The sequence below is a fragment of the Bufo bufo genome, chromosome 7 (genome assembly GCF_905171765.1).
Source record: "Bufo bufo chromosome 7, aBufBuf1.1, whole genome shotgun sequence".
Lineage (NCBI taxonomy): Eukaryota > Metazoa > Chordata > Amphibia > Anura > Bufonidae > Bufo > Bufo bufo.
In genome coordinates, this window is record NC_053395.1 from 119,140,492 (window position 1) to 119,152,714 (window position 12,223).

At 43.7% G+C, this 12,223-nt stretch overlaps 1 protein-coding gene across 1 annotated transcript in view; it reads left to right on the forward strand.

Moving 5' to 3' along the window:
• Positions 1-1,307: 1,307 nt before the first annotated feature.
• Positions 1,308-12,223, forward strand: part of TRPM2 (transient receptor potential cation channel subfamily M member 2) — a 1,766,051-nt gene continuing 1,755,135 nt past the window's right edge. The window contains exon 1 of the mRNA XM_040441475.1: positions 1,308-1,457. Within this exon, the coding sequence (XP_040297409.1) occupies positions 1,308-1,457 (150 nt within the window). The remainder of the gene's footprint in view (positions 1,458-12,223) is intronic.

The window sequence follows — 12,223 nt, forward strand, 5'->3', positions numbered from 1 at the left end:
ACATTTAACTGCACCACTGAATGGCAAATATATTTTTTTGCCACTAATACACGCCAAAAAGGGCTGTAATTTTCGCACTTGACCACACAATGGCTAAACAGCCCTTTTCCCACTAATACAAGCCAAAATAATGTTTATTCCTTGCAATAAACCCTGTTAATGGCTGTATCAAACAGCACTTGCACCCCAATAACAAAAAATAGTTGGAATTACAGAGCTGCATAATGGCAATTTGGGTCTCCAGTCAGTGCAACAAGGTGTAATAGGATTAAATGCTGTGGAATGATTCCTCCCTATCCTTTCCCTACACCTTGAATAATCTTCTCCTGAACTTGTAAATCGCTTTTTTAGTACAATTAAGTTTTTCTAGCACTGTTCTTAACGCCTGCTGACATCTCTCCCTGCACTAAGTATACTGGCAAATGGCAGAATCCAAGATGGCTGAGGCTATTTATAGGACTGTGACATCACAGGGCTGGCTGGCTGCTGATTGGGAATCACCCATAATGTCATGCATGCAGCCAGAGTTCCTTGCTCCATGTCCTCACACGTGCAGCACTCATTTTAGGAAAAAATGTGATTCGTTACCACGAAGCGTGAGGAAATTCAGATTTGGTGCGAATCGAATAATTCCTGAAATTCGGATCGAATTCCACTTCGTCAGCTTCGATTCGCTCATCTCTAATTACAAATAAGCTCCTTTTGGCAGAATTATTTTTTCCATATACTGTATGTCAATACACACTGGCCTGTTATTGTTACACATTTTTCCCAATTGCTCTCATCTCCTCTCAACTGCTGACCACATGAAATTGCCATGTCTTGATGATGATGCTATTTAAAGGTACATCTATTGTGTGGTCTTTGTTTCTGACATATTCCTCACTCTGACCCCTACCATGGTCTTGGCATCATTAAAGAAGTCTTGCTCTTGCTTTTTCCTGGTGCCTATTGTGCTACTCCTAGTTCTGATCCTTAGACTGTCCCCTGATTATGTCTCTATCTCATCTTCTCTACTCTTAGCTCTGTTTCTGATTACACTTCAGTTTCCTCAACACTCCGGCTACCAAATAGTTACTATTCTGGAGTTTGGGACCTGGAAATCCAATAGGGAAGGTCCCAAGTTTTTTGAAAAACAAAGCATTGGAAATTTCACTAATTTGAACTTTTACTTTCTGTACTTTAATATTAATAAGGTATATTTAATGTGTGTATTATCTAAACTCCAGATATTTTTTATTGTTGTTGTTTAGATGTGGAAATCATAGGAATCAGCATTCCCTGAAATTTAAAGCCAATACCCTGTGATGTCATCTGCAGAGAGTAGTATTAGTCAAGATGAAGACCGCTTTAAGGAACAACCCAACAGAATATCAAATTTAATATCTAATTTGAGACAAACTAATAAGATCAAACGTAAAAAAAGGACCAACTATTCCCATTCTGGAAATGAAAAGGTATGATTTTTATTTATTTATGATCAGTGATTTGTAACTCATTGAATGGCATGATTTGAATTTCAGATTTGCAGAGACCTTGAGGTGTCAAAACATAAGACACACCCCCAAAACAATAAAAAATACCCATGCATTAGAAAGTATGCATTAGATATGATTTAAAGGCATTTTCCAGTACAGTGGTCCCTCAAGTTACAATATTAATTGGTTCCAGGAGGACCATTGTATGTTGAAACCATTGTAAGTTGAGGAATTGGTTCCAAAGCCCCAAAATGTCATCCAAGATAAGAGAAAATGAAGATTTAAGATAAATAAGCAGATAACTAAGACAGATAAAACAAGTCCTTACATATAACAGTCAGGAATAGCTGATAACTAACAACTAATACAACAATTTTACCAGAGAAGTGGCCTTGATTGGTTGGATCTGAGTCTGAGACATTGTACGTATGTTGAGTCTAGTTTCAAATTACGATGGGTCAGAAAAGACCATTGTATCTTGAGGGATCACTGTACTTGCTCACTGACAGCCTATTCTCAGGATAGGTCACCAATATCACATTGATGAGTGTCTGACACTTGTCACCCCCACAGATCAGCTGTTTCGGGTAATTGCTTGAGTTGGAAAGTATACCGTGGATGGAACTGGAAGCCTAAGGTCCCATTACTGTGTACTGACTGTTCCATGGTACTGCAGCTCAGTTCTCAGTAACTGAGCTACAGTACATCAGCACTATGGAACCTTCTTTCCACTGTATAGTTTCCGGTACTGATGGGCCAACTGTGGGACCCCTGCTGATCTGATATTGATAAGTTATTCTGAAGATATGTTATTAGTATCCAAGTACCAGAAAAGCCCTTTAATTGAAGTGCCTGACATCTTGCATGAACAATTTAGTCTCAAATATTCAAAGGTTAAAGGGGTTTTCTGGAACTGTTGATTGCCTATTCCTAAGATAGGCCATAGGTTTGACCCTACAAACGGCTGATTACAGGTGTCACATTGCCCTGGTGAGCACTTCTGCCTCTTCATTGTTTACTAGAAAGAACATTTTACATTTTGTGGTGGCTGAGCCTTTTATTGCAGCTCATTCCCCTGGACATTCACAACATCTATTGCATAACAATGAGGAGGCTGCAGTGCAGTGAATATTGGAAAGGGAGAGTGCAATGGACAGTGGAGGGAGATCGTAGGGAGAGTTTTTTGAGATTGTAGAGAGAGGCTAGGCAGAGCGCAGGGTGACTGCAGGTTGAGTGTAATCGCCACGTTTATCTCATTTAACTGCTACAGCATTCATAGTTAATCCATTATTTTACACATAGACTTACTGTGCTTCACACTAAGTATTAAAAGGTGGTCTAATATATCGCCGCATTTATCTTGTTCAGCTGCTGCAACATTCACAGTTAATGTCATCTTACACATAGACTTACTGCGCGTCAGATTCAGTATTAAAGGGCAGTCTAATATATCGCCATGTTTATCTTTTTCAACTGATACGACATTCATAGTTAACCTGTAGATTTACACATAGACTTATTGTGCGTCAGACTCAGTATTAAAGGATGGTGTTAAAGGGAATATTAATTACTAATATGTTGGGTTAATATCAATAATTAATCATAAATAGGCGGTTGCCTTCTTTCCTGAACTACTTGCGCTATGTTACAGAGACTACTACAAAAGAATATAAACTGTGTTCTGAACAATAAAGAAATTTATTAAGCAAATACAAGTCTACAGTCTATTAATACTACTATATCTATAAATATTTATATTAATGGTTTTATATATATATATATATATATATATATATATATATATATAAATCTATCCATAGAAAAAGTCAGGCAGCACTCCTTTTTCACAGTTATACGGTGCCCGCGGTGGTCCCTCGATACAGGACGGATAAACAAATAAAGTAAGTCCGCAGCACTCCTTGCTGAGGGGTTTTTCCACAGAGATATATCAGGAGAAGACGTCTTAACTTGTGTGGAAGCACGCTGATCTTCCGCATCTCTTCCTCCTCAATGCACATGTGTTTATTCTCAAAAGAATAAAGGGAACACTTAAACACAATGTAACTCCAAGTCAATCACACTTCTGTGAAATCAAACTGTCCACTTAGGAAGGAAGCAACACTGAGTGACAATCAATTTCACATGCTGTTGTGCAAATGGGATAGACAACAGGTGGAAATTATAGGCAATTAGCAAGACACCCCCAATAAAGGAGTGGTTCTGCAGGTGGTGACCACAGACCACTTCTCAGTTCATATGCTTCCTGGCTGATGTTTTGGTCACTTTTGAATGCTGGCGGTGCTTTCACTCTAGTGGTAGCATGAGACGGAGTCTACAACCCACACAAGTGGCTCAGGTAGTGCAGGTTATCCAGGATGGCACATCAATGCGAGCTGTGGCAAGAAGGTTTGCTGTGTCTGTCAGCGTAGTGTCCAGAGCATGGAGGCGCTACCAAGAGACAGGCCAGTACATCAGGAGACGTGGAGGAGGCCGTAGGAGGGCAACAACCCAGCAGCAGGACCGCTACCTCCGCCTTTGTGCAAGGAGGAACAGGAGGAGCACTGCCAGAGCCCTGCAAAATGACCTCCAGCAGGCCACAAATGTGCATGTGTCTGCTCCAACGGTCAGAAACAGACTCCATGAGGGTGATATGAGGGCTCGATGTCCACAAGTGGGGATTGTGCTTACAGCCCAACACCGTGCAGGACGTTTGGCATTGGCCAGAGAACACCAAGATTGGCAAATTTGCCACTGGCGCCCTGTGCTCTTCACAGATGAAAGCAGGTTCACACTGAGCACATGTGACAGACGTGACAGAGTCTGGAGACGCCGTGGAGAACGTTCTGCTGCCTGCAACATCCTCCAGCATGACCAGTTTGGCATTGGGTCAGTAATGGTGTGCGGTGGCATTTCTTTGGAGGGCCGCACAGCCCTCCATGTGCTCGCCAGAGGTAGCCTGACTGCCATTAGGTACCGAGATGAGATTTTCAGACCCCTTGTGAGACCATATGCTGGTGCGGTTGGCCCTGGGTTCCTCCTAATGCAAGACAATGCTAGACCTCATGTGGCTGGAGTGTGTCAGCAGTTCCTGCAAGACAAAGGCATTGATGCTATGGACTGGCCCGCCCGTTCCCCAGACCTGAATCCAATTGAGCACATCTGGGACATCATGTTTTGCTCTATCCACCAACATCACGTTGCACCACAGACTGTCCAGGAGTTGGCAGATGCTTTAGTCCAGGTCTGGGAGGAGATCCTTCAGGAGACCGTCTGCCACCTCATCAGGAGCATGCACAGGCGTTGTAGGGAGGTCATACAGGCACGTGGAGGCCACACACACACTACTGAGCCTCATTTTGACTTGTTTTAAGGACATTACATCAAAGTTGGATCAGCCTGTAGTGTGTTTTTCCACTTTAATTTGAGTGTGACTCCAAATCCAGACCTCCATGGGTTGAAAAATTTGATTTCCATTTTTTTATTTTTGTGTGATTTTGTTGTCAGCACATTCAGCTATGTAAAGAACAAAGTATTTCAGAAGAATATTTAATTAATTCAGATCTAGGATGTTATTTTTGTGTTCCCTTTATTTTTTTGAGCAGTGTATATATACAGTACAGACCAAAAGTTTGGACACACCTTCTCTTTCAAAGTTTTCTTTATTTTCATGACTATGAAAATTGTAGATTAACACATGTGGAATTTATATACATAACAAACAAGTGTGAAACAACTGAAAATATGTCATATTCTAGGTTCTTCAAAGTAGCCACCTTTTGCTTTGACTACTGCTTTGCACACTCTTGGCATTCTCTTGATGAGCTTCAAGAGGTAGTCCCCTGAAATGTTTTTCACTTCACAGGTGTGCCCTGTCAGGTTTAATAAGTGGGATTTCTTGCCTTTATAAATGGGGTTGGGACCATCAGTTGCGTTAAGGAGAAGTCAGGTGGATACACAGCTGATGGTCCTACTGAATAAACTGTTAGCTGCTTTTTTCTTGCCATAATACAAAATCTAAGTAAAGAAAAACGAGTGGCCATCATTACTTTAAGAAATGAAGGTCAGTCAGTCAGCCGAAAAATTGGGAAAACTTTGAAAGTAAGGGCTATTTGACCATGAAGGAGAGTGATGGGGTGCTGCGCCATATGACCTGGCCTCCACAGTCACCGGACCTGAACCCAATCGAGATGGTTTGGGGTGAGCTGGACCGCAGAGTGAAGGCAAAAGGGCCAACAAGTGGCAAGCATCTCTGGGAACTCCTTCAAGACTGTTGGAAGACCATTTCAGGGGACTACCTCTTGAAGCTCATCAAGAGAATGCCAAGAGTGTGCAAAGCAGTAATAAAAGCAAAAGGTGGCTACTTTGAAGAACCTAGAATATGACATATTTTCAGTTGTTTCACAATTGTTTGTTATGTATATAATTCCACATGTGTTTAATTCATAGTTTTGATGCCTTCATAGTCATGAAAATAAAGAAAACTCTTTGAATGAGAAGGTGTGTCCAAACTTTTGGTCTGTACTGTATATATATTGGGCCTATACTGGCCATACAGGGCCGATATATATACAGTTGCAAGAAAAAGTATGTGAACCCGTTGGAATAATATGGATTTCTGCACAAATTGGTCATAAAATGTGATCTGATCTTCATCTAAGTCACAACAATAGACAATCACAGTTTGCTTAAACTAATAACACACAAAGAATTAAATGTTACCATGTTTTTATTAAACACACCATGTAAACATTGACAGTGCAGGTGGAAAAAGTATGTGAACCCTTGGATTTATTAACTGGTTGAACCTCCTTTTGGCAGCAATAACTTGAACCAAACGTTTCCTATAGTTGCAGATCAGACGTGCACAACGGTTAGGAGTAATTCTTAACCATTCCTCTTTACAGAACTGTTTCAGTTCAGCAATATTCTTGGGATGTCTGGTGTGAATCGCTTTCTAGAGGTCATGCCACAGCATCTCAATCGGGTTGAGGTCAGGACTCTGACTGGGCCACTCCAGAAGGCGTATTTTCTTATGTTTAAGCCATTCTGTTGTTGCTTTACTTCTTTGCTTTGGGTAGTTGTCCTGTTGCAACACCCATCTTCTGTTGAGCTTCAGCTGGTGGACAGATGGCCTTAAGTTCTCCTGCAAAATGTCTTGATAAACTTGGGAATACATTTTTCCTTCGATGATGGCAATCCGTCCAGGCCCTGACACAGCAAAGCAGCCCCAAACAATGAAGCCCCCACCACCTTACTTCACAGTTGGGATGAGGTTTTGATGTTGGTGTGCTGTGCCTCTTTTTTTTCCCACACAGTGTTGTGTGTTTCTTCCAAACAACTCAACTTTGGCTTTATCTGTCCACAGAATATGTTGCCAGTACTGCTGTGGAACATCCAGGTGCTCTTGTGTAAACTGTAAACATGCAGCAATGTTTTTTTTTTTTTTTTGGACACCAGTGGTTTCCTCTGTGGTATCCTCCCATGAAATCCATTCTTGTTTAGTGTTTTACGTTCCTAGATTCACTAACGGGGATGTTGGCATATGCCAGAGACTTTTGTAAGTCTTTAGCTGACACTCTAGGATTCTTCACCTCATTGAGCAGTCTGCGCTGTGCTCTTGCAGTCATCTTTACAGGACGGCCACTCCTAGGGAGAGTAGCAGCAGTGCTAAACTTTCTCCATTTATAGACAATTTGTCTTACGGTGGACTGATGAACAGCAAGGCTTTTGGAGATACTTTTATAACCCTTTCCAGCTTTATGCAAGTCAACAATTCTTAATCGTAGGTCTTCTGACAGCTCTTTTGGTGGTGTAATGCCGCCGACGCGACGGCCTTTTGTTCGTCTGCCGCGGTCCTTGCGTTCCACCGTGGAACGCGGAAGACGCGCGAACTCCGGGTTGTGACGCGGTGGCTGCGTTCCACGGTGGAACGCGGAAGTCATCCGGACCAATCAGAGGTCCCTATTGCACTTCCTGGTTCCATTTAAGGGGGCTGGTGAGGCGGCATGGCGTGCTGTAATTGTTGTCGGTACGCCTGCTGCCTCACCACCTGTGTATGGGATCTCCAGAAACCGAACCTTTCACCTCTCCCCTGCTGTCATCTGGGAGACGGATCCGCACCGCAACCGGACCCGCTCCAGTTACCCCGCTGCCATCCGGAGGACAGATCTGCTCAGTAACCGGACCCTTCTCATTCCCGCACTACCATCTGGAAGACGGATCCGCTCCGGCCTGATACTGCAGTCTCCTTGGGAGTTTCCACCATCGCATAGCGCTGCCAATCGCAAGTACCCTTTATGTGAGAGAGCTTCTCTCCTTTACTTACATGCAGGCTGAGATAACTGTGTAGGACTCTTACTGAGTGCCCCTGCTAACCTGCGGCAGCTACCGCATTCTAATATTCTAACACCTACCCGCAGTCTATGAAGCAATAGTACTGTGCCGACCTGAGTTGTTTTCTCCTGATCACGTGATGGTAGAATCTCAAACTCACCGTTGAGGTTGTGAGTGACGCCTGAGATTCATATCTGATTGATCCTATTAACCCGCAATTGAGATCCACTGTTGAAAAATTGCAGACGTGACAGGTGGAAGCATCATTCACATCAGGCAATGCTTCTTCTGAAAAGCAAACCCAGAACTGGTGTGTGTTTTTTATAGGCAGGGCAGCTGTAACCAACACCTCCAATCTCATCTCATCTCATTGATTGGACTCCAGTTGGCTGACACCTCACTCCAATTAGCTCTTGGAGATGTCATTAGTCTAGCGGTTCACATACTTTTTCCACCTGCACTTTGAATGTTTACATGGTGTGTTCAATAAAAACATGGTAGCATTTAATTATTTGTGTGTTATTAGTTTAAGCAGACTGTGATTGTCTATTGTTGTGACTTAAATGAAGATCAGATCACATTTTATGACCAGTTTGTGCAGAAATCCATATTATTCCAAAGGGTTCACATACTTTTTCTTGCAACTGTGTATATATGCATATTAGATATACAATCCCCCTGTTGTCGAGTACACAACAATAAAGTTAGAGGGAAGGGTTGGGATATTTTTGCCTCCTCAACCCCACTCACTGTTGGCAACAGTTCAGCAAGGACTGAATTATAAATCTGGCCCTTAGGTACTTAGACATCGCCCATCGTGACCAACACCTTCCGACCTGCCCTTCAACGTAACCAAACGTCTCCATCCATAGAATACACCGCCTTCTCTCTGGATCTTGCGGTCTGTCAGTGTCGATCTTCAGGTATCAGCCGTATTTTATTAGTCAGACCCTGGGATGGCTTCACACTCAAAGTCTCCAGATCGACCCAGGTAGCACCTTCTTTCTGGGGTACTGTCAACCGTGGAATGGCCTCCTGTTAGCAGTGGCGCGACTTTCATCCGACACTTCCTCTTTCATCTTGATTGAAGCGTTGAGGTTCTCCCATGGACAGATACTTGGGTTTCTACAATGCAGGTCAGAATTTCTTGAGTAAGAGGTGATGTCATAGTACCTAAATTCTAACTGCGGAAAAGACCACCGCACTTACTGACATTCAGTCCATCCCTTACAAACTTCACCATTCTTGGAGTTAAAGTGGAAAATATCTTGGTAAAGGAGGGGGCCTGTCCCTAGCAAATCTAATAAGCAATATATATACACAATAGTATGGGGTTTCAGTATGGCATAGGTTATACATCCTGAACCCTCATAGGAAACAAAGTGTGTCCATGTTATCCCTGGCTTCAGGATTTCACTAGTTACTTCCTGAGCCTCCTTCTGCGGTTAGCTTTGTAAGGTTGTCTGGTTCTGGTGTAACTGGTCAGCAAGTCCCTTGACCCTCCGGTCACAGTCCCATGTAGATGATGATAACCAGAACCAGAAGAACTTTTACCGGGCGTATCAAGAGATTGTTGAGCCTTTGGACTGTAGCCGAATAGACTCTCCCACCATGAAACCTTGGAGTCCTTTTCTAAGGCATGGAAGATCCCTGTTATCCTGTAATGCTCCCGCTGGATTGTGGCTCAGTTCTCAGTCTCTGAGAATTTCTTCTTTGCAGAAGTCTAACAAGAGTCGCTGGAGCCGACTGCCAAAACTGAGTGGGATCCTCTGGAGCCTCACGAGGGTGTCAGGGCGGCTATCGGGTCTCTTCTCTGGAGTCATCTGGATTTTCCCTTCTGCTCTTTTGTACCCATTCCTAGGACAGAAGAAAATACCCTGCGCTCCTGGGGGGATTTTCCCCTAGCAGTGCAATTGGTTGTCTAATACGAGCTCCAATACCTTTTGACCCAAGTGTAGAGAAAGGCATTGGGCTGACCTTCATCTAACACTGGTGTGTAAACAACCAACTATCAGAGGATCGCGTCCTCTGAATACACATTCCTCTGCACCAACAGATAAGGATGGTCACACTAATAGGTTAGGATTAGAGATGGCCTTGTGGTTCGCCCGGCGGTTGTTTTGCGGCAAACTTTGGTAGTTTGCGGTTCGCCGAACATGCAAACACATGGCGATGTCTGCCGGCTCCATATTCTTTTGCATTGTGCCGGACTGAGACGTTTCAGCACATGGACACACCCCCTACCCTATAAATAAACCTGATCTGGCAGCCATTTTATAGTCTGTTTTTTGCCAGTGTAGGGAGAGGTTGCTGTGTGGAGCAGGGACAGACTGTTAGGGACACCAAACGCTAGCTAATAGGGCCATAAAAGTCCTTTTAAGGACTGGTATAGGTGTGCTATCGATAGGTGTGACATACTGAGAGGTGTGATATACCTTTTAATATACCTTCTAACATAGAAAGTATATTATAGTGCATTTGAATTGTGCAGCAGTTGCGTGCGGTTCTGCTGAGATACCGCAGCTAGATAGAGGGACAAACGCTATTGGAATAACTAATTGCAACTGGTGTGATATACCTGTTGCCCCCCCCCCCCAAAAAAAAATAACATTGAGGGGTGTGATATACGTATAATATACCTTTGAACATAGAAAGTATATTACAGTGCATTTGTATTGTGCAGCAGTTGTGAGCGGTTCTGCTGAGATACCGCAGTTAAATAGATAGACAAACGCTATTGGAATAGCTAATTACAACTGGTGTGATATATACAGTACCTGTTACCCCCCCAAAAAATACTGATTAAGGGGTGGAATATACCTATAATATACCTTCTAACATAGAAAGTATATTATAGTGCAATTGTATTGTGCAGTTCTGCTGAGATACCGCAGTTAGATAGAGGGACAAACGCTATTAAAATACTAATTGCCACTGGTGTGACATACCTGTTCCCCCAAAAATAACTAACTAAGGGGTGTGATATACCACAAAATACTGATAGAGGGTATTGATATACTGGCTGACACCAAAAATTCATTGAGGCCTGCGATACACCAGCTTCTGCAAAATATTGATTATGGGATTTGATTTACCGTCTTCCAGCAAATACTCATTAAAGGGTTCTATATACCTGTTTCCACAAAATGCTGACAGAGGGGAATGATATACCGGCTTTGACCAAATATTGATTGAGGCCTACGATACAACAGCTTCCACCAAATATTGATTAAGGGGTTTGATATTCCAGATTCCAGCAAATACTCATTAAGGGTGTCATAAAGAGGGGTAGAGGGTAGTGACCACTAGCTCCACCCACACCCCTGTCTCTGCCTACTTGCACCACTCATCCTAGGCAACGAGGTACAACTGGGCGGCGTTCCCTAGCCTGGGTAAATGCGGAGGGACATACAAGACAAACAGATATGTCAACAAGCCGAGTCAGAACCAGGATGTCGCTAAAGTACAAAAGGATAATCAAAGAGAAGTGAAGTCCACGACAAAGGTCAAACCAGGAGAAGCCAATAAATGCAGGGAGCAACCGGGGACGAAGTCTGGAACGGAGCCGGGAATCTAGCTGCATGTCACACAGAACAAGTTCAGGAAGACTGAATTCACAGGCAACCTGTGGCCAGCAGGCTGCCTGTTAAATAGTGAAGAGGAGTCATGTGACGTGGCCAGCGTCACATGACTCATTCTACTAAATCCAGCCGAGCACGGAGTGTCAAGCATGCAACCCGTGGCACCCATGTGGATTTGGTGCTACTGCCACAGATTGCATGCAGGCCTGCCTCTTTTTTTTTTCCTACTCCTACTCCATCCTCCATCTCCTCCTCAGCTGACTCCTCCTTTTCCACTACTACCGCCTCTTCAGCTGCACTCTCCCAAGCTCCCCAGAACCTATTCGACGTGCCAGGTGAGATATTGCCATGCTGTGCTGCGGCTGTTGTGCCTGGAAGCCAAGAGCCAAACCGGTCCAGCACTGCTTTCAGCTCTGCCGTTACAGGCCGATCAGAGGCTAAGCCCGCTCAATTTGACAGTTGATAAAGTGGTGTGCGACAACTGTGCCAATCTGCTGAGTGCGTTGAAACAGGGCAAAATGACACACGTGCCATGGCACACGTCCTGAACTTAGTCATGCAGAGATTTGTTGCCAAATACCCCGGGGTCCAGGACGTCTTGCAGCAGGCCAGGAAAATCTCTGGCCATTTTAGAAGATCTTACACGGCCATGGCTCGCCTTGCTGACATTCAGCGGCGACACCACCTGCCCGTCAGACATCTGATTTGTGACAGCGCTGGAACTCCACCTTGTATTTGCTTGATAGGCTGCTCCAGCAGCAACGTACTGTTAACAAATACCTATATGAACTCTGCAACAGGACAGGTTCTGGGCAGCTTGGTTTCTTTTCA